Source organism: Pseudopipra pipra, chromosome 5, assembly GCF_036250125.1.
Source record: "Pseudopipra pipra isolate bDixPip1 chromosome 5, bDixPip1.hap1, whole genome shotgun sequence".
Classification (NCBI taxonomy): domain Eukaryota; kingdom Metazoa; phylum Chordata; class Aves; order Passeriformes; family Pipridae; genus Pseudopipra; species Pseudopipra pipra.
This window is the reverse complement of record NC_087553.1, coordinates 28,156,049-28,182,699: the sequence shown is the minus strand read 5'-3', so window position 1 is coordinate 28,182,699 and position 26,651 is coordinate 28,156,049. Positions and strand designations below refer to the sequence as shown.

Genomic DNA, 26,651 nt, shown 5'->3' with positions numbered 1-26,651 from the left:
CCTTGTGATTTCAACAGCCTTTTATAGCCCTGGTTGTGCTAATAGACATGTGAAAGGTATGTCATTAACAGAATGGTAGGGAGGAAACCAAGCAAAGAAGTTCTGTCAGGTTGGCTGACACCTATGATTTAGTATATTTTACTTTTCAGTTGTTTTTCCTTTAGAGAAGCAGTAGATAAAACTAAAATCTGATGAGTAATAGGAGGCTTGCATGTTTCAGCAGCCTTATTTTACCACAAAGGCCAAGCTTGTTAATTATTAAAAGGCTTAAAAAGTATGTGGGAGATCCATGCTGAGACATTGTGATATTTTTATGGAAAGAACAAAAATTTAGGTTCTGTCTTCTTGCCTGCAACTTTATATTCAAAAATATATCTTTGTTACTGTTACTCGGTGTCTGTTCTCTCTATTCATACTGATGCAGTATTTAGTGTTCTCATGAATTAATCGTCCTTAAAGCATGTATGTGTGCTACCATCCATGTAATGCTTTCTCCAAAAACAACTTTAAAACAATTAGTAAGTGATTTGTAATGACTGTCCAGGGCCTCCACCACTGTACAGACCAGTATAAAGAATGTGGATATAAAGAATGACTCTCTGTTGGAGTTTGGGAAACTAAGACATATATTGGTTTCAGGATCAGTTTAGAAATTTGGAATTTTGAAGCACAGTGTTATATGTGCAGAAGTTTGCTTCAAACACAGTTGGCACAAAAATGCATAAATAAGACCAGTAGTTTTACATGAAGAAAAGAATCGATAAAACAACTTAGAAAACAGTCACTTCACGTGCAAACTGCAGTTCATACAACAAGTGTATTTGTGTTTGTAGCTCTTCTTTTCTACTACTTTGCAAAGAAAAAGAATATTCAGGTGCTACTTTATATTATATTAATTTTGTTTCTGATCATTGACCACATTAAGTATTGCTTCAATCAGGGACATGTCAATTTTAGGCACGGGTAAAAGCCTGGTTTTACAAGTCTTAATAGTAGTGAAACTTATTTGCTTGATCTTCTTGGATCAGGACAAGAATATCTTTTTTTTTGTTAAAACTTTTTATGAAGCACTGTGTGTATCATTAGTGATTTATGTGAACATTAGAGAATAAAATAACTTAATTCTAGTATTTTTTTAATACTTCAGGTATTGATATATTTCTCTTTAGTATAATATTATAAGAATTCAAAACCTGAAATACAGTATGGTTTTTGGTAGCACCAAGTGCACTGGTAATATATAATATGATGTTTGCGTGGTTCTTTATTCACAATCAGGGGACTTATTACATTTACTTACAAGAAATTCTTTAATGCATTTCCTATACAGGGATTGCTTGGCATTTTGTACAGAACCAGTCTGTGCAAGTTTAGCTAATGTTCTTGGCAACTGGGACAACCTACCTTCTCCTTTACCATCTGATATTAAAGAATACAAACTTTATGATGTGGAGACCAAATATGGTTTGCTTCAGGTATGACAGGTTGCCCGTACAATTTTCATGTGCATTTAGTATTAATAATTTTTTTATGAAGTCTGTAAACTGACAAAGTTTTGTCTACCTCTAGTAAATCAAATAATTGCAAAGTGAGAGATAATAGTGCCCTGATCACTCTTAAGTGGGAGAGAGGATTAATGCTGGAGGCTCTAAGTTACTACTCTTTTTTGCTTATTTTGACACGTAAAACACAGAATTCAATTAATTTTTATTTTCCATATAAATGTCCATGCTACAGCTGTCTCTCCTCTATGTGAAACTCTACCTTCTGTGGAGGACCAGTAGCTCCTAGGTTTTGTTTGGTAAATATACTGATCAACTTTGTAAAGCATTTTTGTTCTTCTAAGATCATAGTGCGGCCTGAGGGGAGGGGGGAATGCACCACCACACTTATGCTGTGATGGACGTTAGTAATCTCATCTGCTAATTACCCATCTGTGTTTAATTTTCTCCATGCATAGTTTCCAAGACATAGGCTAAAATAGTGGTGAAAAATTGTTTCTTAGTTAATTTATGAATTTAATTGTGACTGTAGGAACAGAATTTTTATAAATGTCTTACAGGATGTTTGGGGAAATACTTCACCTGAAATAACGATCTTTTATTAACAGGTTTCTGAAGGCTTGTCATTTTTGCATAGTAGTGTGAAAATGGTCCATGGAAATATTACTCCTGAAAATATAATTTTGAATAAGAGTGGAGCATGGAAAATTATGGGCTTTGACTTTTGCATCCAATCAACAAATCCATCTGAACAGGAGGTAATAATCTTTATATTTATCATCATTAAATTTCAAATTCAGATCTTTGTCTGAAACCAGTTTCATGACCTTGCGTTCCAGTACAGAATCATTTATTTAATATTCACCTCTGTATTTTGTTGGCAGGAATTTTGAACATATGGCACAGGTCTGGATTTAATTGCTGCATTTGGTCATCACAGAAAAAGAGTCTGCGTTGGCTCAGTGGAGTCAAAATAGACTAGTGGTGTTTTCAGACAGAGTCTGAAGCCTATGCCACTTGTGCTCACCTGCATGTTGGATGACATGCAAAGCTACCTAATTTAATCTGTTGCATCCACTCAGTGCCTGATTACTACCTCCTGCAATGAATTTCCATCATAGCTTATGTTTCTCTCTTGCAGAGGTGCTTTGATTTTTACATTACAGTTCCCAGCTCTAATATTCAGACTTAAATGCATCAGCTAATCACTCTAAGCTACAGACAGAGATTCTTAACAGTTTTGCCTTACTCTGATTCTGTTTGATTCATAATTGGATTTGAGTAGCTTAGTTATTTTTTGCTGCTTGAGTTTCTTATTGAAAATAGTCTTTAAAAATCCCTAATAAATGTACTTTCTTTTACTTTTCTTCCTTCTCTTGTAGCCAAAGTTCCTTTGTAAGGAATGGGATCCAAATTTGCCATCCTTGTGTCTTCCAAATCCTGAGTATCTGGCACCAGAATATATTCTGTCTGTGAGCTGTGAGACAGCCAGTGATATGTACTCTCTAGGAGCTGTTATGTATGCAGTGTTTAATAAAGGGAAACCAATTTTTGAGGTCAACAAGCAAGATATTTATAAAAGCTTTAGTAGACAGCTGGATCAGGTATTCTATTTGTGACTATTATTCATTGATTTTCATATTTGAAAAGTTATTGTTTTAAAATAGATTTAAATATCTAGAACACTGTATCAGTGCTTCAACATAAACCATCTGATAATGGTATCTTGCCTTGCATACTGTCATTATAACAAGAAGAAAAGAATCCTTGAAAAATATGGGAAATAAAAACATGTCTAGAGAAGGTTACATGTACCAACTTTATAAACTAGAGATTGCATTTTTCATCTGAATTCTCTGTAAACCTGTTGAATACTGGTCTTGTGAAATAATGTTTACTTGTTGGAGTGAACAGTATGAAACATATGGCAGTGAATTACCTATGTAGGACTATTGAAAGAGGGCTGAGTTTGGAGTGATTTGATTATTTGACGTTGTAATTGGTATCCACATAGTCCACTATTTTGCATTCTTTGTGGACTGTGCACATTAACAGAAGACAGTGTCATGGTTTAAGCAGTTAATTGGATCAGCTGACATAATGAATGTCCATTCATATGCAGCCTGCCTTTGTCGTAACTTCTTTAGGTGCCCATTGCCATAGCTATGTGCCCTGTATTTTAATGTTCGCAGACAACACCTCATGTAATGACATTTGCCTGTTTAAAGATACCATGTTTGTGTTCTCTGATAACCTGAACTACAATGGGAAGTTGAAAATAGTGGAATGGGACCTGAAACAGCTAGACTGTTGGGAAACAGAGAGAAGACTATGAGGACTCAGAAACAAATGGGTTATAGAAGGGGAGACGGGAGGGATATCAAAGGTGTGGGTAGAAAAACCATCAAGTATAGTCCTGTTGTATACTGGAAATAGTTAATATACAGGATTTTGTGACTTCATGGTGCATGTGCTTAAATTACTTACGCAGCTGAGCCGTTTAAGCTCCACTACTCTTCAGAATATACCAGAGGAGGTGCGTGAACATGTAAAGCTACTCTTAAATGTAGCTCCAGCAGTCAGACCAGACGCAGATCAAATGACTAAGGTCAGTTCATGGAAAATAAAGTAGCCATAGGATAGAGGGGAAATAGTGTTGGATGTGTAGATCTATTTTAAAGTGGTTTTTTGTTAATCATTTTAGTTGAAATGTTAAATGTTTTTGAACTATTTCGGAAGTAATGTTTGTTGATGCCAGAAGTTGTCCTTATGCTGACCTTTGTTTATATAGAAAAAGTGGGTGCTGAGACAGAATTTAGAATAATTATTCAGTGCAACACTGTTTTACTCCTTTCCAATACAGTTGGAAGCTTCTCTATGCTATGTTTTTATACAATTCAGTATTTAAAACTGTATTGGAAGGATTTTGAAACGATAAAATGATCAAGAGCTATAAATGTAAGGATTAACTTTTGTCTTATGATTTAAATATGCAGAAGAATAAAGTATATTCAGAAATTAATTGCAAGTAGGATAATGTAAGTTTTTATTTGACAAACTGTTGCTCTGCTTTCCTATCTGAAAGTAGAACTTTAAAGCCTGGTTCTTCCTTTGTCTTATACTCCTTTTTCTTATATCTGATAGCCTTTCAGGTTTCTGTTTATAGATTTGCTTTGCTAAATAATTTTATTCTTTTACTGTCATATAAAAAGATTGTACGCAGAGAGAGAAATCAGTGTTTTAACAGTTGGAAGAAATAGTGAGTGAAGAAGAGAGGGGGAGCAGGTAATGACTTCTGTCAGCATATATGCTGAAAGATGGCAAGTGAGGGAATTGGCAAATATTTCTCCAGTATCAACTCACTTGTCTGAAGGAATAAAACAAATCTGTAAATGGTTGTATTAAGCAGTATGGTTTTATAAAGATGTTAAGTCTCTTTTGCCACAGGTACACTGCACACTGAATGTAGAGTAGAGAGATTAGAGCTTCCAGGGTTTCCTGGAGTTTCCAGGGGTGGTAGCCAGATCTCTGTGACCTAATAGGTAATCCCTTATTGTAATATTAAATAGCATGATTATTCCTAGGAGAACTTTTAATCGAAGTTTTTACTTTTCATTACATTTTTCTGTAGACAAAACATTATTTCATATACAATAAGTTAACTTAGGTGCACATAACATACATGGGTTTTTGAAAAATACCAGGAAAATTCTGTCTGAATCAACCTGTATCTGTGAATATTATACTACTTGGTGTCTAAAAATGTTCTCATTTTTAGTCGCAGATGTGTCATTGTAAAGGTTTCCTATAGGGCATTGAAAATGTAAATAGATGATTATATTTTGAAATTATTGTAGCAGTGTCAGTGTTGTCTCCCTCCGGATCACAAACTTTTAATCTTATCTTTAGATACCATTCTTCGATGATGTAGGAGCAATGACACTTCAATATTTTGATTCATTATTTCAAAGGGATAACCTGCAGAAATCACAGTTTTTTAAAGGACTACCAAAGGTTCTGCCAAAACTACCCAAGGTATGTTTGAACGATGTCTTGAAATAGCGAGTTAGAAAATATGTGAACATCTATTAGCATTCTGATTTTTGGAAGCTGGAATTTCTTTAGTATTGTACCATAGTAGACTGCAACAAGTCTGTCAGAATAGAAAACAACTAGTTTGGAAATACTCCTCAGCTTTAAATAATACTTTAAATGGAAAATGGCAAATCGTGCTATCAATATGTGTAAGGAACCATCATTTGCATGTCCTGTTGTAGTTCACCCCAGTTTAAAGGCAAGTTGTCTTCACTTACAAGGCTTTCCCTTTGTTTCCAGGTACTGTCATAGCTCTTGGAAGTCATCTTGCTGCCTTTTCTCCCAATAAGATTGCTTCAAGTTTTTTTCGTAGCAACATAGCAACATTTTTCATAGCAACATTTTTTTCAATATGTTGAATAGTCTAAAGCTTCCTTCCCTTAATAGACTAAGTGCTTTATTGTGCTGGCAGTGCCCAGAAATCTCAAAGGCAAATGCCTGTCATTACAGATTTCTTCTGTGTGCTGTTAGACACTATGTCTAGACTTGCTCCTTTTCCTTTTATAGTATACTTTAATTTATATAACCATAATGCATATGTGATAGAAAAATAGTATTAGTTTAATACCTAATGGAATAAGGGAGCTTCTCAACCGCTGCATTAAATTTCTTTAATTCTGTTTTGCACTACACAGTGCAAAATTCAGACTTCATGTTTAATACTCTCTTCTTTTTAATTTAGTAATTTTCTCCTTTGATCAGAAATGGTTGCTGCTTTGAATTTGAAAATGGATGGCATATATTTCACTTAACTTTATACAGCCATGGACTGACCTAATCATCTTCAGGGCATTCTTTTTTTCTTTTCCTGTCTTGAAAGTGTGTTCTATGAGGGAAGTGACTGTGCCCCTGAACTGTATATTTCTGTTTATTGACTTGAAAAGCATTTAAGGATGTCTGACTCTGCAGTAGACATCCACAGTGCAAATACCTGTTTCATCAACAAAATCCTATTTAGGGAATGTACCTGGAGTTTTACTGGGTAGTATAGTATCCTTATGTGTTTGAGTGAATGATGGGGAACAGAAAAAGGGATTATTTTCTGGGGGTGGTAGGGTCTTTTTTAAGGGTCTTTTTAAAGAAAGCATATAGAATAAAGTTTTCTTAATTCATGTATGTGGTTGAAAGTCCTTTTTTTCTGTATAGTTTATTACTTTGTTGAGTTTGTTGTACAGTTTGTTGTACAGTTTGTTGCTTTGTTGAGCTTCACAGTTGTTAAAGTCTCCAGTTATGTTTTGAGTGCTAACAGAAAAGTAACCAGGGTAGCACAGTATAAATTAGCTGCAGTATACTGTGAAAATAAGACTTCAAAACTGAAAATTGTCTGTCTGCTTTTTTGTAAATATTGGATTAATACAGAAGCTGCTGAGCTGGCACAGTGGTGACTTACTGCAGTGCAGTACAACATGAGGCATACTTGGTTTTTTATTGTATTTTTTTTTTCTTTTAGCGTGTTATAATTCAGCGAATTTTGCCTTACTTGACTTCTGAATTTGTGAATCCTGATATGGTACCCTTCGTCTTGCCTAATGTTCTCTTAATTGCTGAGGAATGTACCAAAGAGGAATATATCAGGCTCATACTGCCTGATCTTGGTCCTGTTTTTAAGCAGCAAGAACCAATCCAGGTATGTTAATATTGTTCAGATTACAATTTTTCCCTTTGGTGTTCTTTTCTTCTGAAAAATGACTAATTGTTCTATTTGCCTTTTCCAGCTTCACACATATTGCCCAACCTGTCTGTAGTTGTCCAAGCAGTCAGTCTTGATTCATTCAAAATAGATTTTTCCAGGAAATATACAAAGCCTCTGCTTTTTCAGATGAATTTTTTGAGGGTATATTTGTTAACGAGATTAGAGAAGCAGAAAAGGAAACATTTAATATACCACTCAATTCTTGGTTTTGGTTGATTGTAGAAGGTATATTTGTAAGCATTTTATCACTTATCTAGCCAATCTGAGCAAGTTGTACCTATGATTTTTTTTTTTTTTTGTGTCCAGATTGCTGACATTGGGATCATGGGGTGAAAAAATTGTAACTCTAGCACTCTCTTAGAATTGCTGTTTATCCATGATAATAAGAACAGTGTTTATTTGAGGGTTGTGCACAAATTTGTGAAATTTGTTTAATTCTGTATGTCAAATGTGGTATGTAAGATAATTATGCTCTTTTCACTGTAGTTTAAATGCATAAAAGTAGTAAGACACCATTGTTACTGTAAAGGAGCAAAAATTTACAGCCTTTTATCATCACCATGTGCCTGATGATTCCTGAGAATTCTGTCACTAAGTTAGGCATTGTGCCTCCACAGATGAAAGGCATGTATGCATTCCTTCCAGCTCACCTTGGTTTATTGCTTTATGCCATTAATTCCTGGTAGAGCACCTAAAGGGCAAGGTAAACATAGAAATGAACAAGTAGACTTTTTATTTCTGGGTTTCAGAAAACTGGACCAAAGAATTGTCATTATACTGAGGAGGGGGAGAAAGGGAACAACTGTGTAACTGAGAATACCTTGGAAAATTTGAACTGCTTAATGCTGTTTACTTTTGGTACACTGAGGCTTTATGTTAGCTTTGTTGTTGTCTTGAAAAAAGTAAACATTTAACCAACCAAAAGTCAGTGAACATCTCATTTGTACTGTGTCATCCTAAAAGGTAACACTATGTTTTGCTGCCTTTAACATTAGATTTGTGAGAAAGATCTTCACTGCAAAAAGTTTGTAGCAAAGTTTTATCAGGAGCATAATGGACACAAAAGCTGGTTTATGTCTTGAGAAATGAGGGAAGCAAAATACAAACTTGGCAAAGCTCACTCTTTATGAGCTGACCACAAGTTTTTCTGTAGCTATCTAGATACTATGTATTAAATTCTTACATTGATATTTTCAATGCTAAGTTCTATATGGTTTATTCAACTATTCTTTCTGTGGTCTTTTTAATATGGTAAAGTTTCTTTAAGTAATCTAGGTCATGTTTTCAAAATTAATTTACCGGGAATTTGAGAAAAAAATACAAAGGTTCAGAGTGCTAGAGGGTAGAATTCTAGGTCTGACTATCTTTGTGCAAGGCAAAAAAGTTTCTGTGTGTTTGCTCCTAGAGAGGGGCAGACTGGGAATGTGCCAGTGTTTCTTCCAAATGCTGTCTTGAGATGTAGATTTGTGTGAGGGGCCTGTTGCTTGACTTTCATAGGATACTTGGGTTAGGAAATAAACATATCATAGGGAAGCTACTGTAATTCAGTATGATTAGTGTTCACAATGTCTTTGTATGAGGAAATTTATAATATGAAAATTAAATACTTAGTTAAACTGCTCATTTATATCATACTCTTGGGGTTAGTGTGGAGTAACGTGTGCTGTAAATTAACATAGTAGCTTACTCTGGCATAGCTGCCCAGACAAACCCTTAATTTATATTTACAGGAATCCATGGAGAGCTAGCATAGGATGTGCTGTAAATCCATATTCTAATTCAGTCCACCACAGTGTACCCTGAGAAGTACTGGACTCTGCACTAATAAAAGATGCATTATTGTTTAGAGTGCAACTGCTACTACTTGCTTGTTAGATGGTGTGCGTGAATCTGTGACTGTAGCATCTTAGTTTCTACCTACATAGATAATAAGTAATGAATATGACCATAGAAGCTAAAACTAAAAGGTGTTCTTTGGAACAACATGAACTACATTCTAGTTAAACCCAGGTAGAGGGAGATAGAAATGATTCAGCTTTATCTTAGATGAAAAGCATTGACAGGCAGTGGAAAAGAGCTGAACTGCTTCTGTGAAGTCTAAATTACTGTATAGTACTTGGTTCTTATTTTAGAGGAAATTTACTAGTTGTTAAATAAGAGATTTCATTCATATTCTTTTCAAATTTGCAAAAACAATCGAATGATATTTCTCCAAAGCTACAGATATAACTAACGTAAAAACTGTAATTCCACAGCATTACAGAGCTGTTAGAGAAGAACATGTGTTATGAGCACATGTAGGTTTCAAAAAGCCAAGTTTAGGACAAACAAAAATTCTATATTGAAGAAAATTATAAAATCTAACTTTAAAACTGATCTTGTCCGTCTTACCCTCTTTTTCCCAAATATGGGGATATTTCATCAGAAGCAATTTTCTTGGAATGAATGAATGATTTTGTGTGTGAGTGCAGTTTACAATGAGAAAACACATATTAGCTGCAGTTTAAAAATCTATTTTTCTCCCCTGTAAAGGAAGGCAAATAAATGGGGGAAGTTTGTAATTTGCTCTTGATATACTTCTGTTTCTACATTTTGACACTTCCGTTTGTTTGACATATAGGCACTGATTGCTATGTATTTTTAGACTTAAAAGTTAAGTCTAATTTCCTCCTATAAAATACTTGGCATTTTGTTATTAATGTGTTTACATTCAACATAATTTATATATCTAGTCTAACTATGTTTTGCTAAAATGGGTCCATATATCAGTGGATACTCAGTGTCACCTCTAGCAAGTTGTCTTGCCTGTCCGAGCTGAGATATGAACCTTATGTGTTGAGACACTCTCTGTATTTGAGACTGAGCCTGGATGAGTGACTTAGAATAGTGACTAATTTTTAAATGGCTAAGCCTGAGCAAGGTGAATTGCACTATATATATGTGATATTCTAGTGTTATTTTTTAGGTTAATGCGATGTGAGGGTTTTTTGTTTGAGATTTTTTATTTTATGATATACAATTTCCATGTGAAATAAAATAAAGGCATTTTGTGACCATCTAGTAGTTGCAATATTGTTTTCATTACATCCCTATTTATTCTACACACCTGGAATACAGCTTTTATATGTGGAGTTGTAATCAAGTGCTTTGAGGTCAGAATTTGAGTCATAGGTTTTTGAAAGTTTAGCTTTTTCAACAGTGATGTATGTATAAAGATTTTTATGTGGGTGAATTTTTACAAAAGACCATGGAGTAAATAGAAACAAGAACTCCTTACTTAGCTATTTGGATTTGTTATTTTAGAGAGGTCAGTCTAGAACATGTATATTTTGTTTGATTTGTATTTGCTCTTTTTAAAATGCAATAATATGTCAAAGTGTTTTTTGTCTTCCATGCCTTCAGGCAAGCAACATGGTAAGTGATCGCATTTACTGAGTTCTAAGAAAACTTGTGAAGTTTTTATGATATGTTACAATACACTTTAAGTTGTAAATATATGCTTCTGGAGTTAAAACTTTTGGCTTCTGAATTGTCCTTCTTTTAATAGATATTGTTAATCTTCCTGCAAAAAATGGACTTACTTCTAACCAAAACTCCACCAGATGAAATAAAGAACAGCGTTCTACCAATGGTTTACAGAGCTTTGGAAGCACCTTCAATTCAGATCCAGGTATAGTAATTGCAGCATTTATTTAAAACATTTTTTTCTCTTTTCTTTCAGCTGATGTGCCAACTTTTTGTATACTAATGTATTTGTTAATTGGAAAAAAAAAAGAAGATAAAGCTGTGTAATATTCCTGAATATTGAAAGAGATGAATGTTTTATTAAAGAAAATTTGGTTTTAATAAAATAAAATTTAGTTCCCTTATTTTCCAGGGGGTAACCACTTGACTGGTGTTCTAATGCTCCTATCTTAAAATCTTACTAGCCACCATAGCAAAAAGTAGGATATGCATTTATACTCCATTGCCTGTGCAGCAGAAACTATGCAGGCATGCATGCTCTTACCTGTCAGTGAGAGGTGGCTTATACTGAGGTCCTTCTGGTAAGAACATCTGTGCTGACAGTTACCTTGGAAGACCTGATTTGCTGTAAAATCATATTAATATACCCTCTGGTGACATTTTTATGTATCTGTATTTTAATTTTTCTCTTTGTTCTTTCTCTACCTTTCTCAAGTTTGTCTGTTTGTTTTTTGGTTTTTTTTTCCTAATCATTCTTCTGGAATTAACTTCCAGTTACCCAAAAACATTCAGGGGTGGGAGGGGGAGATAAAGAAACCTAAAAATATTTCCTAAAGAACGATTTGGATAATCAGATTTGACTTCTGCCTTTGCAAAGCCTTTGCAATATTACGGAGAAAGATTTTTGGTTTTTAAGTACCTGGCATGAGTTTTTTCTGCGTCAGTAATTTAGTTACTCAGGTATTTACTTGCAACCTACTTAATATCACTGTCTCTTGGTTTTTGCTTTGGGCTGAATTTGTGTGTTTATTTTTTCTCTGTTCCTAAAATATGTTTAATGCTCTTTTATCTTTCACCCTATCATTGTATTGCTGTTGATAGTACTCATTCAAATTTGCTTGCTTTATATTAGCTTGATGTAATAAAAGCTAGTTTTTATGTAAAGTTGTTTTGTGAAAATACAAGATATTCTTGCTATCCAAATATTTTATTATGACTTTATGAATGCTCTCTTTTCTAAAGACTGTTTCCAAGGTTCTGTATACATACAATGATGCTTTATTATTCTAGCTATTTTTAAGTGAGTCTGATAGATTAAGGTCAGCTTAGTTGAACATATTTCCTTAAAAGGAAAGCTTAAGAAGGCATTTCAAACTGACTTTGATATTGAGTAAAATTAGTACTAATTTTGTAATAAATGTACATGTTTCTTTTTAAACTTGTATGGAATTTTTTTTGTAGGAGCTTTGCCTAAACATAATTCCCACGTTTGCCAATTTAATAGATTACCCATCAATGAAAAATTCATTAATTCCAAGAATTAAAAATGCATGTTTGCAGACTTCTTCTCTTGCTGTGAGTATCCTAGTAATTTTATCTCTCAGTCCTCAGAATATGTTGTTACCTTTAATTACTTTGGCTTTTTCTGCTGTTGTATCTTTAAAGAAAATCCAATCAGTGTGTTCTGATTTCTTTTTTTAAATTTTGTAAAATACTTTTTACCAATGCAAAAGTGCCATTTACTTTTTTAACAATTTTTAAAGTTATCTTATTGTGTTAATAGTACTGTGAAAAATTTTTGAAGTGTGCTCCACAATAATATACACTGACGGTGTTTGTCATGCAGAAAAGCCAAGATTTTGTGAGCATTATGTAACTAGGCATAATATACAAGTGTTTTACTTTCATGACACAAAAGGATTTTTTTAAACTTCTCTTGAATTTTCAGATATAAAGGTTGTAGTTTCAGTAGCACCTGTTTTCTTCTGGGTTTTGTAAGGTTGGGTTTTTTTCTTGGACAAAAATATAATGAAGAGTTTGTTTAATTCTTATCATACTTCACAGGTCCGGGTAAACTCACTAGTGTGCTTAGGCAAGATTTTGGAGTACTTGGATAAATGGTTTGTGCTTGATGATATTTTACCTTTTCTACAACAAATTCCATCAAAGGAACCTGCAGTGCTCATGGGAATTCTAGGTAATTAATACTTCCCACTTTCTCGTCGTATGTTCTTTCATGTTGTAAATCTGAGAGCTTCCTCATCATTGATCATGTTTACATAGTGTATTTCTAAAATGACTATTTAAAACTTCCTGTTTCTGGTTCTTAAGTACGTCCCTGTTCAGTTACCTTAAGTACTGCAGGTACATCTGACACTAGTACACATATTTTTAGTCTTCAGGGCCCAGTGCAGTTCTGAGTACTCACTGCAGTTCTTGGGCTGTGACACTTTATGGACTGTGTGCTCCATGGAGCCAGAGAAGCTGTTTTCCTCAGAAGAATGATCTGCTTTCTTTCAGATACTCTTTCATGTCAGATGCTATGAATGATTGTCTACAAATCTGCTGTTCTTTACTGCAGGTTTTGTTAGACTCATTTTGTTGGATGTTTAAACAAACAGTGCTGCCTTTTGCACTGAAATTGAACATGAGCTGGGTGAAGTCTCACAAAATGACTAACAAAACCTAATGGCTTGTTTCCTCTGGGAGACCTCACTCCCAGTTGTGCTTTTCTAGTGTCACTTGGTGCTTGCCTAGCTCAGGGTGGGTGATTTTAACCATTTCAATGCACTCAAGGAGACCAGATGACCAGAGAGACAGCCAAGAAAGAGGTGTAACCGCGTGGAGGACAGTGACCATTTCTCTTACTGACAAAGAAGTGTTGTCAGTAAGTTGTCAGTAAGACCGTTTGTAACAGTTGAGGTGTATCAGCAACAGCCCTCATTAAACACTGTAATAATATGTGATGGCAGCATTATTTTGATTTGCTCAGAATCAGTAAGAAGGCTGTACTGTTTTAGAACTGTACTATCTGTACTGATTTAGAACTGCCTGTTTCCCTTAATCCTTGCAGGTTTGACTTATATTTGCTGTCTAAGAAGAGGGACACTGTGTTTTTTACTTTAGTTGTGTTACTGCTGAATTCTACTCTGATACAGGGAATAAGTGAACCTTTGTTTGGAAATGGCGGACTGAAATCAATTTTATATACTCAGGCAGTCCTTTTCTCCAGAATCATAATACCCTCTTACTCATATGTGATACCTTCTTTGTCTTCGAGACAGCTCTGTTCTACTACCATAGAAAGTGAAGAAAGCTGCTGTGTCTTTCATGCTAATATGTTTAGCATTTGCCACAAGAGCTGGACTATTTAAGCAGAGGACTCTTCCTGTCAGAAACACTATAGAACTTGTGGGCTTAACACTGTGTCCCTCATGCCTGTCAGTATTCTTTTTTTCGGAGATTTTAGAACAGATAAAGATTATGCATGATTTCTGATCCCAAATGTAACACAGCCAGATACTTCTAGGTAACAATATTTGTAAAATACCATCAGAGAGCAGTATGATAGTTAATCCTAGCCACTTCAGTGTGCCAGGAGAGAACATATCCTTAGTTAACATAGCTTGATTTCTCAGTGGCAATTTGTCACTTTGTGGTAACTCAGTTGCACGAGATCTATTCAAAGATGCATATTCTCAGATAATTGGATAGAATAATACCTTGACTAATAACAGGTTTCATAACTGCTAAGTATAACTTTGGACATCCTCTTGTTCTGAACTGTAGCAAAGCCCCTTGCTGTTATAAGTTTCTGTTGTGAAGGAGTACTTTTTATGATTCTCTTGGTCATGTTTGTCCCTGCTCGCGCGGAGTGATCATTCAGATGAGCGTGTTACTTGGAGTTTGTTCACATTGCTTACTAAGCTTAACAATTTTTGCTATTTTGCTGTTGTATGTTAGGTATTTACAAATGTACATTTACTCACAAGAAGTTGGGAATTACCAAAGAACAGCTTGCAGGAAAAGTATTGCCCCATCTGATTCCTCTTAGTATCGAGAACAATCTTAATCTCAATCAGGTAGGAACATGACTGTTTTGCTTGCTTTTTCTTCATAATTATCAAAGAATAAATTTAAACTGTTGTCATGAGAAATTCATACATTAGTGGATGTCTGTATCTGTTGTAAAAACAAACAGTACCAAAACCCTTTCAAGTTTTACTGCATTTGTATGTTTAAAGCATGTTATTTTTCAGTGTGTTTAACGGATCTGGTATAAAATTTCAAAATTAATGCTATCACCTGCAAAAGCAGTTAGCTACTAACATAATAAGAATTCAAATTAAAATACTATGTTGCTATGAAATATTTGGAAAGGGAATACCTAGTAGGTTGGTTTGTTTGTTTGAAAATTAATCTGGTAATACTCATATGTGAGGGGTTTTGTCTGCATTGTCCCTTTTTTTTTTTTTATTTAGTGGAATGTATTTTTCCCTGTTCCAATATGCACTCTGCTTGTAGTTTTGTATCTAATGCATGATAGCGAAGGTGATAAATTATTTAAAAATCTGCAGCTTATCTGACATGATATATTGTAGGTTTTATGAGGTATTACCTGTTAAGTTATATCTGTCTGAATTCCATCTCTCCAAAATCCGAACTTCTTATATATTTCTTTTCCAGTTCAATTCTTTTATTTGTGTTATAAGAGATATGCTTAACAGATTGGAGGCAGAACATAAAACAAAACTGGAACAACTTCATGTCATGCAAGAGCAACAGAAGTAAGTGTTTATGTTTACGTTAAAGAAGTAGTCAGTTTTTTTGGCAAGTGTTAGAAAACTCTAGCCATAACAATAAAAAGATTAGGCAATTCTTAGTTCAGTAGTTGAGAATTACCTCAAATAAGCACAGTTGTCAAGATTTACTAGTCCTAAAATGATGATAATATTGTGATATTAGTGGATTTATAGAAAAAAATTCCTCTATACAGTTCAGGTACAGTTTATTATTTTAAGTCAATAATTTTTAATTCATTAAATTTGAAAGTTCATATTGAGCTCTACTAGTATTGTTTGATGCCTTGCTTCTATATGCTAACTTGCTTTCCTCTAGTTGCTGAGAAATAAATCATACTGGAGAAACATAAACATTGCAGCCTTTTAGAAGACTGTGATATTTTAAGATACTTAGAGCTATTTTATGGAGTCTGCTATGAGGTGAGATTTCTGAGACAAATTAACTTGGACTATCTCAAGTCTGGGTCATTCTGTTCAAAAGGAGGAACTAAGAACCATGTGAAATGGTTAGGAGACCTTTACTATTCATCATAGTAACATTTCCCAGTCTCTTAAAGGCATTATATAAAAATGGCAGTGGTCTCATAATGAAATTTTTTTATATTAGTGATGGATGTGGTTTCAAAGTTATCTTTTTGTAATATACTCTACACTATGTAGATCTTTGGATATAGCTAACCAAATGAGTGTGTCTGAAGAGGCAAGATCTAGTGGTACAAGCAATCAGGTAAGCAACAGTATTTTATTATGTAACTTACACATAGAAATTTGAAATTTAAAATTACTTGGTTGATATTTGTTACCTTTATTTGCAACATTTCAAATAATGAAGTTTTGTTTCTTTGAACTTAAACAGATCGACAAGGTATTTAATAGTAGTGGAACTGACCTTCTAACTAGTGGATCTGACAGTAAAGAGAATGAGGTGTCATCAATACAGAAGAAGGTGGGCTTTAGTTTGTTTTGCAATTCAGTTATGTCCAGCTGTCTAATATAAGGCTGATATGGTTGCATAAAAGATTGTGTGTAAATATTTACATTTTTTAAAGCTTTAATAGAAAAACTAAGTACTTTTGTATGGCACATACATAGTCACATGTGCAGGTCCATTGAAAAATGTTCAAATTATATCCTTGAATTTCCATGGAAGCCTTTCCTTGAAAATAGCTGTATACAAAGTAGGCAGCAGTTAGGATTATAAATCTGTGGTCATTTTCTTTCTCCTTAATTATAGATTTCAATGAAACTTCAGCACTGGATTTAGGTAGGAAAACAAACTAGTGACCTTTCTGGTAAAATTACAAAGAGAAATGAAGATAAAATGTAGAATTTCATGTAGTAGCAGAGATTAACATTCACTGTAGAGTTCAAAGTTAAGTGAAAATAAGCAGTCAGTATGGGGTTAAATACAAGAAGCAGAGAAAAACTACATGAGATAGAATAGTAAACATAAGCATAAACTATTGTAAAATTCTTTTCATACTTATAATTATGGAAGTGGCTTCCCAGAATCTGTATATTTTATAATTTTCATTTCTAGTTATCTGAATCCTCTCACTAATTTTAGACTAAGGGGGAATGATTTCATTATTTTATCCTTCATTATTAACAAAAGTAGAGTTAAAATCCTGAAAAGGCTCTTCAGCAATCTTAAAATAAAATTCCCTTTCCAACTTCATGGTCAATTGCAGCTCTATATCAAGTTAGTAACCATATAAATCCAAAAACTATGAAGAACACTTTTTCTTATGACCAATATTAAGAAGACAAAGCTAAAGTGGTTTTGTTGATATATCTCTTTTATTTCTGACTGCCCAAATTTCTTATATTTATTTGCTTTAAGTACTTTTTAGTAATGTGGTAAATGTTATAATAGATTTTGTGCTTATTCACTTTCTCTTTTATGTCTTTTTCTAAATAATTGTATTTTTCTACCATGTATTGAAATGACAATGCTATTTATGCAATACAAATATGAATATACATATCACCGTTTCTTGCAACTTAGTACCTTTCCTTTTAAAGGCATCACTTACACTGGAAGAGAAGCAAAAGTTAGCTAAAGAACAAGAACAGGCACAGAAACTGAAAAGCCAGCAACCTCTTAAGCCACAAGCAACTGCAATAACACCTCCAATGAAGCAGGTGAGAAGGAACAAACTACTGCACTGCTTCTGTTGGATCTCTGATGCTTTTAGCATTTTTTCCTTCTCTGAGTCACTTCTGTTTTCTCTGGTAGTACAATGGCACAGCTGAGAAAAACTAAATTAAATTTTTGTGTCTGACGTTTGCTTCATTAGCAATATTCCAAGAGTTTCCAAGGGTATCATTATTATCAGAAGGCCATTGTTCTAGATAAGGAAAAAGGACATATTAAAATGATTTTGCTCTGAAGAGTTTATTAAGTAAATATATAAAGGAATTGGGGATAGAAATGGGGCATGAAAGCAGATAGTCACAGTAGTACTTTGTGTGTAGTCTTAGTTGTCAAATTAAAGCTGCATAACAATTAGTTCTAAGTAGCAAAGAAAAAAACCTCATTTCTCTTGTGTATAATTACATTTTCTGCCCAATTCCATGCAGTAAATTCTAATTTCTGAAAAATTAATGCCAGTTCTACTGGAGCAATGCTAAAAGTGTTACAAGAGAAGTGTTGTACAGGAAGACCATTTAACTGCATTTTATATATTTTGCAGACAAAAGACTTGACAGATACCTTGATAGATAACATGTCATCTTTGACTAGCCATCCTATCAACAAAGCTCAAGTTGCATCTGCAAACAGCTTCTCTTCTGTTCCTTCTATGGGTGTTGGAATGGGATTTTCATCACCCGTTGACAACACAAAGCGAAATATGACAAATGGACTAAATACAAATATGGGTTTTCAGACTGCTGGATTCACTATGGGAGCAGGTCTTGCCACTCCGAATTTCTTCAGTGGTCCAAGTGCAACAGGAGCAACCAAGATGAACATTGTACCAACTGCCAGTATGCCAAATTACAGTCCTATGAATGCTGCATCTGCAGTCTCTCCACTGACACAACAAAACAGACCCCCAGATATGTCTGCTTTAGATAATCTTTTTGGTCCTCAAAAACCCAAAGTTAGCATGAAACAGTTGGCTCAACAGAAATCAAGCCAGTGGGTTAATCAGTTTGTACCACCACCAGGGTCCCCGAATGCGAGCAGTTCAGTCTTGGGACCTCAGATGAACGTGATGGGACAGCCTGGCTTTGGTATACAGGGTAATCCTTTCTTTTCTCCTCAGAACTTTGCACAGCCAGCAAACACAATGACAAACAGCAGCTCAGCTAGTAATGACTTAAAAGATCTTTTTGGGTAAAATGTTTTGTTTTCTTCTTTCAAAGACTGATGAAATTTGGATCATGGGTAAGCTGATTAACATCTTTTTTTGATTAGTAAAAGCACGATTTGGGGAAACTTTCAGCCCAGCAAAGTAAAGACTTCTGCACTGGAAAAAAGGCTGTTACATTCAGCTGGTACTGCAGTGGAATTGTGCAAGTGCAAAGTCATCTTACATGCTAAAGATTTCCTGTCTCTTTACCGAAAATGAGAATGATGAATGTAGTATGTATATATACAACTGAAAAAGAAGTATATCAGAATTGTTCAGAGGTGTACTCAATCAACTCCTATGAAGTTTCATACAAAATTTTGTTTCTTAGGCTCACCAAAAATGCTTTGGGTATAATGATTCTAGTGAATGCAACCCTCCACAATTATTCGTGTTGCCTGCATTTGGCACAAACTGTCATTTTACCATATGACAGTTTGAAAAAAGGAAATTCTTATGCTAGCCCAAAAATTTCAATAGCCATGTTATATAGAAAGAGCTCTAAACAATAACTGTGAAAGAGGCTAAGAGAGCATATTTTGACTTTCTTTTCTATCTATATAGGATAATTATAATTAATATGGTGGTAAACTACAAAAAGATTCATCAGGCATAAGAAGTTTTAAAGTTTTGTACAAGTTTGGGACAGGGTAAGAACACTGCTTCAAAGGTCATGCTTGTTTACAATCTCTTTTATAATACCAGATCCTTGTTACAAGCCCCATAGCAAAAGCAACATACCACTTAAGCAGGATTTTAAAATACATGTGGTGGCTTCATCACATTTATTATATATTTCAGTGTTTTGGCTTATTGGATACTGCTTCTAACTGATGTGTAAAAAAGAGTAATGGTAGATATGAAACCTCACAAAATGAATGTTCTCTGTAAAATTCACATATTGATTGCCACAACTGTGTAGCTAAACAGTTCTGTGTAACCAAACACACATCATATAGTTACACAGAAATATCTTGAATTAATCCATTATTTTTGGCTCAATTGAGAAGATGGAAAAGGATTGCCTTGTACAAGTTGCACATGATTGTGTGAAAAAGCAGACTGCCGTAAATTGCCTTGACGAGAATGAACTATTTAATTTTGTTTTAACTCAAGTCGTTATGAAGGATAGATTGACTTAAAGTGAGTTCTCAAATATGGATTTGTAAGCTCTAGAATATATGGTAAATACACAGGTATTTCAGATCCTTTTTATTGTATTGCTCTAAAGTCAATAAAGCTCTCCAGAAATCCAAATAGTAGTTTCTTCTACTTCCCAGAAGGTGTATGTTCAGCTTGCCCATGATGGAACGAATCTCTGCTCTGTCAGATACTACTGTTGAGGTTTAACTTTTTCTTTCCTAAGAATTTCAAGAGCTTTCTTACATAATATTTTGAAGACTACAGATGGCTATTTTGAGAAGGAAAGAACTAGTTACCTTTTTTATGGAAAACCTACCTGCTTTATTTTTCAAAGCCTTTCACTGAAGAACCTGTTCATTCATTTGCTGCTTAAGAAACCAAAGGGCCTTATGCTGTAAATGTGACTTGTATTTTATTATATTTCCACAGTTCCAAGCAGTAATAGCATTTAAGCATATTTCTTAAAGAATCATTTATGTATTACAGCTGCTGCCTTAGTCCTGTTATTTTACAACACCTGGGACCAATGAAGTTCTGATCTAGAAAACAATCCCTGACACATTGTAATGCTTATGTGGTGTTAGTATCCATGGTAAACATTGTAGGTTATGTTAAGAGATCTGTGTAAATTTAAGTACAATACTAGAACTGTTAAACTATGTAAGTTCATTTGCTGTTACTAGTGCTCTATACTCTCAGTCACACTAATGTCTTCTTTTATGTCAACTCTTGAAAGCTGTGTTTTGTTAAGATAACTTAAAGAAAGCCTTTGAAGAATTACTTGAATCTGTAATTCTCTAAATTATTTGGAAAATGCATTTATATTAAAAGCAACATCTCATAGGATTCTACAATATATTAGATTAATACATCTATGGCAAAGGCAGTCTTAAATGTCAGTCTCTAGATCTAGGGTTTCAGTCACTGAGCTCCCTGGACTGTGGGCTTTTCAGAACTGGATTTTAATTTAACTTTTTTGAGGGGATATTAACTGAAAATATTTGGTAAGATTTCATATAGTAGACCTCCTAAACTGTGGGCTTGGGGTATGTGCTTTTGGTGTGGACTACACAAGAACATAATCTATTTTGTAAGAATAAAGTCAAAAAAATCCTACAAGTTCAAATTAAAAGAGGCTTTTGTATGAAGTGGTAGTACAATGGAATAAGGTCTTTATCTGTCTCAAGCAATAGGATTTTTTCCATTTATATTTGAAACATCATTTTGATTTCTTGTTTGCTGCAATTTTCAGAATGAGCAAAACAGAATAGCAACAACAAAGAAAACTGAAAAGGGTGCTTTATGAAAGTCATAACAAAATCTTCCAATTACTTAAAAATAAAAGGTAACTAGTTAAAATGAGAGAGTCAAATCCCTCTCTCATGTAGATGCTTCCTGCTCAGTGTGTCAGGAAACTGTGTGTATGTGAGGTTCTCTAATTATTTCTTCTTTACTTAGAGGAAAGAGGACTTGCAAGAGGTAAGTCATTGCAGCTGTGTAGTAGTAGCAGTACTGTACTGCTACAGTAGTTTTTAGGAAGCCTGGTCCAGTTAATCACTCCACTTGCAAGTGATTGTCCTGAGGCCCTGCAAGAGGCTGGAAGACTCATATTGTGTCCAGAGGGAATACTGTTGCTTGAGAGCAGCAGTTATACTTCACATCCAAGTTGTTGTTTGGGAAAGAGTGTGGATGTTCCAGGAGCCTTCTGTGTCTGGACTTGGACGGAAAGCAGTGTTACATCTAGCTTGGCCGGAAGCAAAGGGTCTGCCTAGCCCTAATGTAAAATAAAATGGAGAACACAGGTTTGAAATAGGTATCTGATTAAGAAATTACAAATGCTGTTACTGAAATAGTAACCTGATAAAAAATAAGTTCTTTTTTACAATGCCTTGAACAAGACTGTAAAGTACACTAAGTTTCTGCCCTTTTTAGTCAACCTAATTTGAAGGAAAAAATGTGGAAGCCCAGCAAGTTATGAGCATATCTTTATTCTACTGTGGAAATTAGAGCAGAGTCTGGGCTGAAGTGCCCAGCCCAGATAGTTTACTTTACATTAATTTTAAAGGGGAGGTAAATAGAAGGGAGTAAGTTCCTATTCTTTAATTGATTTATCTATGTTGTATTCACCACAAAAGGAGAAAAGAAGTGAAAACAACTGCACATCTTACGTATGTGCATCAGTTGTGCTTTAGCTGCTCTAGTGTATGCTAAATGAACGTGACTGCACCAAGACAGCAGTGTTTGCTGTATTAGAACTGTTGGTTCCATTTGGTTTTAAGTATGAAAGTCTCTGACGTACCCTCTGAAAACTCAGAAAGCAAACTATTTTACTAGAGGGAAAGATTGTATTAAAGAGGCTTGAAAAACCTTCTCTGCTTGGGCTGGTGGAGAGGAATGTTAAAACTACTGAGTTACAGATTAATTTATAAGCCCCTAGTTCTGACTCTTTCAGGAGGTGTCATTTCAAGGATGGAGGAGGGAGCAGATTTTCTGTTCCTTTTCATCATGCAGGTGGTGTGAATAAGGCACAGAACAACCCATGGAACCTGCTCATGCAGGAAGACAGCAGTACCAGAGTCTTTTGAAAGGTAAAAGAGTCCACCAATTATTTGGGAGATGTAGAGAAAAATTTTTTTACTGGGAACATGGGTAGTATGCCCTAGTTTGTTTTAATGAAGATACTGTGATCTCCTCTCTGTGAGTAAGAAGTGTTGTGGGGTAGTTGTAGCCTACACAGGTGCTGAGTAGAAGGCTGGATTTTTGGATGTGTAGGTACACAACATTTCAAGCCTTATTCTTTAAAACTTTTCTGTTAAGTTTTGTCTTTTTAGCAACAACTGTTTCACATTTACGTGGAACCTTAATAAATACCCTGATGGCCTTTTAAAGTAAGGAAAACATATGTTAACTTTTGTATTATAACCCCTGTTGTAATGTTATTGGTGTCTGTAGATAGACAAGTCTGTGTGTAGATTATATGACTTTAGATTTTTCAGCTCAACTGCACCAAAAAAACCCAAAAATTAAATGAGAAGTTAGATTTTAATCAAATTCCATAAAGCTTCCATACAGGTTAAGAATTACATGATACTTGTGTTATCTATTATAAATGTACGTGCTTAATCTGCCTATGTCTATGTGACTTAAGCATAAAAAGAAAGTTTTTAAAACATAAGTTTATGAACACTGGATCTTGCATTGCAATGAAGTTTTTGGACTTTAGAGTGACCTTTGTTTATTGATTAGGAGTTTTCTACTGGGGATGGGTGGGGATGCTGATTTGTGCCATTTCCAATGAAAGAAATATAGGGAGGGAGAATACAGAAAAAGTACCTTGTTGTATATGTGACCCCTTTTTTGTTCTTTGTTAAGAGATATGCTGCATTTTATATACTCATTGTGAACTTTTACTCTGAAATAGCTGTGAGGAAACCTATCTGGAGAATTTCAGATGAGTTAGCTTATTTTCAAGTGAGGTCCTCCCTTGTACCTTACTTTCCATTAGGTTTTGACTGCTTTGCAAGGAGGTTACACAAGGCAGTAAAACCTTGGATTCATACAACAAATCCTCTTGCCTTCCAGACCTCACACTTGTATCAACAGGACAAATAAGCTCTGAAGTTGTATTGTCTTTAAGTTCTCTAAAACAGTTCTAACTGCTGTACAGATTTCTGAGATGAAGTTGTAAATCAAAATATGTTACAGTGAACTCAGGCCATGTGCAAAATATTTAATATTTGTTTATTTGTCTAATTGTACAATCTCTGTATGAGTGGCAGTTTTATGTTTTGATTGTAAAATATTAAAGTTCTCATGAGATTTATAAAGTGATGTTACTGTAGTGTCGGCTGTGATTCATGAATAGAACTGTCATAGCATGGCATTAGTGTATATCCAGTTTATTGGACAGCTCTTCCAAAACAAATTTATTCTTGTACCAACTTTTAGATCAGTTACTTTAAAAATATGTAAAAGATACGGTGGCAGTTTTGAGAAGTTCACATCACTTTTTACTCTGAATTAGGTTGCCTATGGAAATAAATGAACTTTTCATATCTTCATGTTGAAGGATATTTTTATTTAAAATTTCCATTAACTAATGGTAACTTCTACAGAAAACTCTCACTGTATATTTAGTTTGAAATGCATCTTATCCTGTATACTTTTGAGTTCATTTCTTAGAGTCATTGCTGTCCAGACATTTGTAAAATGTCATCACATATTGCCTTCATGCAAAGAATAAAAGTCCTGGGGAAAAACTGATGCACTAGATGTCTCTAAAATTACTTTTTCTGAAGGCACGCTGAGCCCATGCTGGAATCTGGGGTCCTCGTGCCACATAGTAATCTCAATTGGCATTTTCACTGCTCATTGACCCAGAAACCAGCCCTTTTTCTAAACCTGGGTTTCAAAATACACTGCTTTGTCAGGTTAGTTTTCCAGCACTCTGAGGGAAGATAGTTCTCAGCTCTTTATATGGTATAAATTGATAAAGTATGAGACATCTGATCTGCTTAGAAGTATCATTGTTGGCTGGAGATGGTGTGGGAGGAGAGAGTAAAAAAGGAAAAAGATAGTTTAGGTGAAAATGTGAAGGTAGCATCAGGTGGCTTCAGTTCTCTCTTCACTTGCTGAGGATGACAGTAGCCCCATTCCTTCTGCAGCTGTATCCGTCAAGTGACTACAGCCTTGTCACTGCTGAGAAAAGACCTGCCTTAATTTGCTCAACAGATCACAGTCCTGATCTGACTTGTATGTCCTTTACTATGGTAATGTTCTCTTTGTCCCTCTATTTCTGGATATTGGCAGGATCCATAACTTACCTGTTTCTTTTGGAGGAAGGTCCCAGGTGCTGAAATCCAGATGTTTTGGGTTGGTTTGTTATGGCTTAAGGTTGAAATTTTCATAAACTCTTTCGTGAAACTCTTTCATCTCTGCTTCATCACTTAAGTATCTCTAGTCCCACCTTTTAGATTTGTCATATACCAGAGCTTTATGTTAATCTTTTTTATATCGGTGTTTATAGGGCTGTGTTATCCTATGGAGTTTGCAGCTGTGAGGAATGCAGCTCAGTAGATGTAGGAAATTGGCTCTTTGTGAGGAGTTATGCAAACAGAAATGATTCATTCAATGTTATCTTCCTGTTGCCAGACAGAAATGCACTTTTATCCTGCATCTCAGAAATTCCCTGTGCTCATGTCACCTACTGGAGGCCACTGCACTTGCTCAGTAGATTGAAAAACTGGCTCTTGAGAGTGACAAGGGGGATTCTGATTTCTTGTGCCAAACTTACAAAGAAGGAACTGAGTTTATACTCCTACTCGTGCACAAACCTAAGAGCAGCTAAATAAGTACTAGTTATTCAAGCTCTAAAAAAACTTACTAAGTATTCCAGACATAAATTTTAAACTGTAAAATGCTAAAAAAAAAATCTTTTTTTTTCCTCTGTAGGACACCTGCCTATGAACTGTACTGTTATGGCTCTAGGGCAGTTTCTTACTGCAAATTAAGGGACTTGTGGATGTGAAGCAGCTGGAAACTTAGAAATTATAGAGATTTAATGACCTGCCTACATCTGCATATCGATTTTTGAAGGGTTTTTTGTTTGTGCCATAGTTATTATTTGACCTTTATTTAATGGAATTTCTTAAAATGCTTCACCTTTTGGACAACATTCAAAAGACTAAATTTTACACTCTTCTGCAGTAATTAGCCATTCAAATCAAGGATAATGAAAGAGGCAGCTCCATTTGAAACCACATCAATGAAAACATTGTTATCTTTGACCTGAAAACCAAGGATTGGGAACTGAAGTTACTATACTGGCACCATTTGTTCGTGTCTGTCTCCATGTATCCTTAATGCTAGCTTAGGACTATGGTTTGTAAGAGTAAACAAAACCAAAACTTTTTAGAGCTTTCTTTCCAGCAGGTTACTTAAGAACCAAGCACCACAAGGCAGAATAACTGCCGATTTTCTGAACAGAAAAATCAAATATTAGAGCAGAGAACTAAAAAACTAGAAATAAAAATCTTGCCCCTGCCATGCTGTTGAATTAAACACTTACCTAATAGTACCAAAGCTGTGAGTGTTTAGCTGATGTCACAGAAGTGACTTCAAATACTGCAAATAAACAAAAATGCTAATGAAACAATCAGATGAGACTGTTACTACAGCAATAAATTTCATCTGAAGAATCTATCGTAACATGGCACCAGATTTTTTAGTTACTTTTATTTTTTTTTAAATTTCTAGAAACAATCATGTCTTACAGTGATTGTCAAAGCCTTCATCTGTTGGATAAAACTAGGAAGAGAAGTAGTTTTTTGTGTGGATTTCTGACTTGATAGATACTAAATGTCATGTTGCAATTGAAGTGATTTCAATATAAAGTATTTTCATCATTATCCTGTGCACGATTAAATTAATATTTAATCTGTTCTTTTTTTATTATCTGGCAAGCAGGAAACTGTTAAATTAGTTGAGGGTTTTTTCAGTTTGATTGTGCATATATGCTTTATTTCCTAAAGAATTAATTTGTGAATTGTTACTGATTGACAACCATTATGAGAGAAGGATTTACAGTGAAATA

The 26,651-nt window shown here is 34.6% G+C and overlaps 1 protein-coding gene across 2 annotated transcripts in view; it reads left to right on the top strand.

Moving 5' to 3' along the window:
• The window catches only part of SCYL2 (SCY1 like pseudokinase 2), a 36,538-nt gene extending 12,648 nt beyond the window's left edge, over positions 1-23,890 (top strand). For both annotated transcript variants that reach the window (XM_064655371.1, XM_064655373.1), the window contains exons 4-18: positions 1,331-1,475; positions 2,111-2,260; positions 2,885-3,106; positions 3,994-4,110; positions 5,412-5,537; positions 7,048-7,224; positions 10,838-10,960; positions 12,217-12,330; positions 12,820-12,952; positions 14,719-14,837; positions 15,442-15,542; positions 16,218-16,284; positions 16,414-16,503; positions 17,583-17,702; positions 18,254-23,890. In XM_064655371.1, the coding sequence (XP_064511441.1) occupies positions 1,331-1,475; positions 2,111-2,260; positions 2,885-3,106; positions 3,994-4,110; positions 5,412-5,537; positions 7,048-7,224; positions 10,838-10,960; positions 12,217-12,330; positions 12,820-12,952; positions 14,719-14,837; positions 15,442-15,542; positions 16,218-16,284; positions 16,414-16,503; positions 17,583-17,702; positions 18,254-18,904 (2,455 nt within the window). In that variant the 3' untranslated portion in view covers positions 18,905-23,890. The remainder of the gene's footprint in view (positions 1-1,330; positions 1,476-2,110; positions 2,261-2,884; positions 3,107-3,993; positions 4,111-5,411; positions 5,538-7,047; positions 7,225-10,837; positions 10,961-12,216; positions 12,331-12,819; positions 12,953-14,718; positions 14,838-15,441; positions 15,543-16,217; positions 16,285-16,413; positions 16,504-17,582; positions 17,703-18,253) is intronic.
• The last annotated feature ends 2,761 nt before the right edge of the window (positions 23,891-26,651 follow it).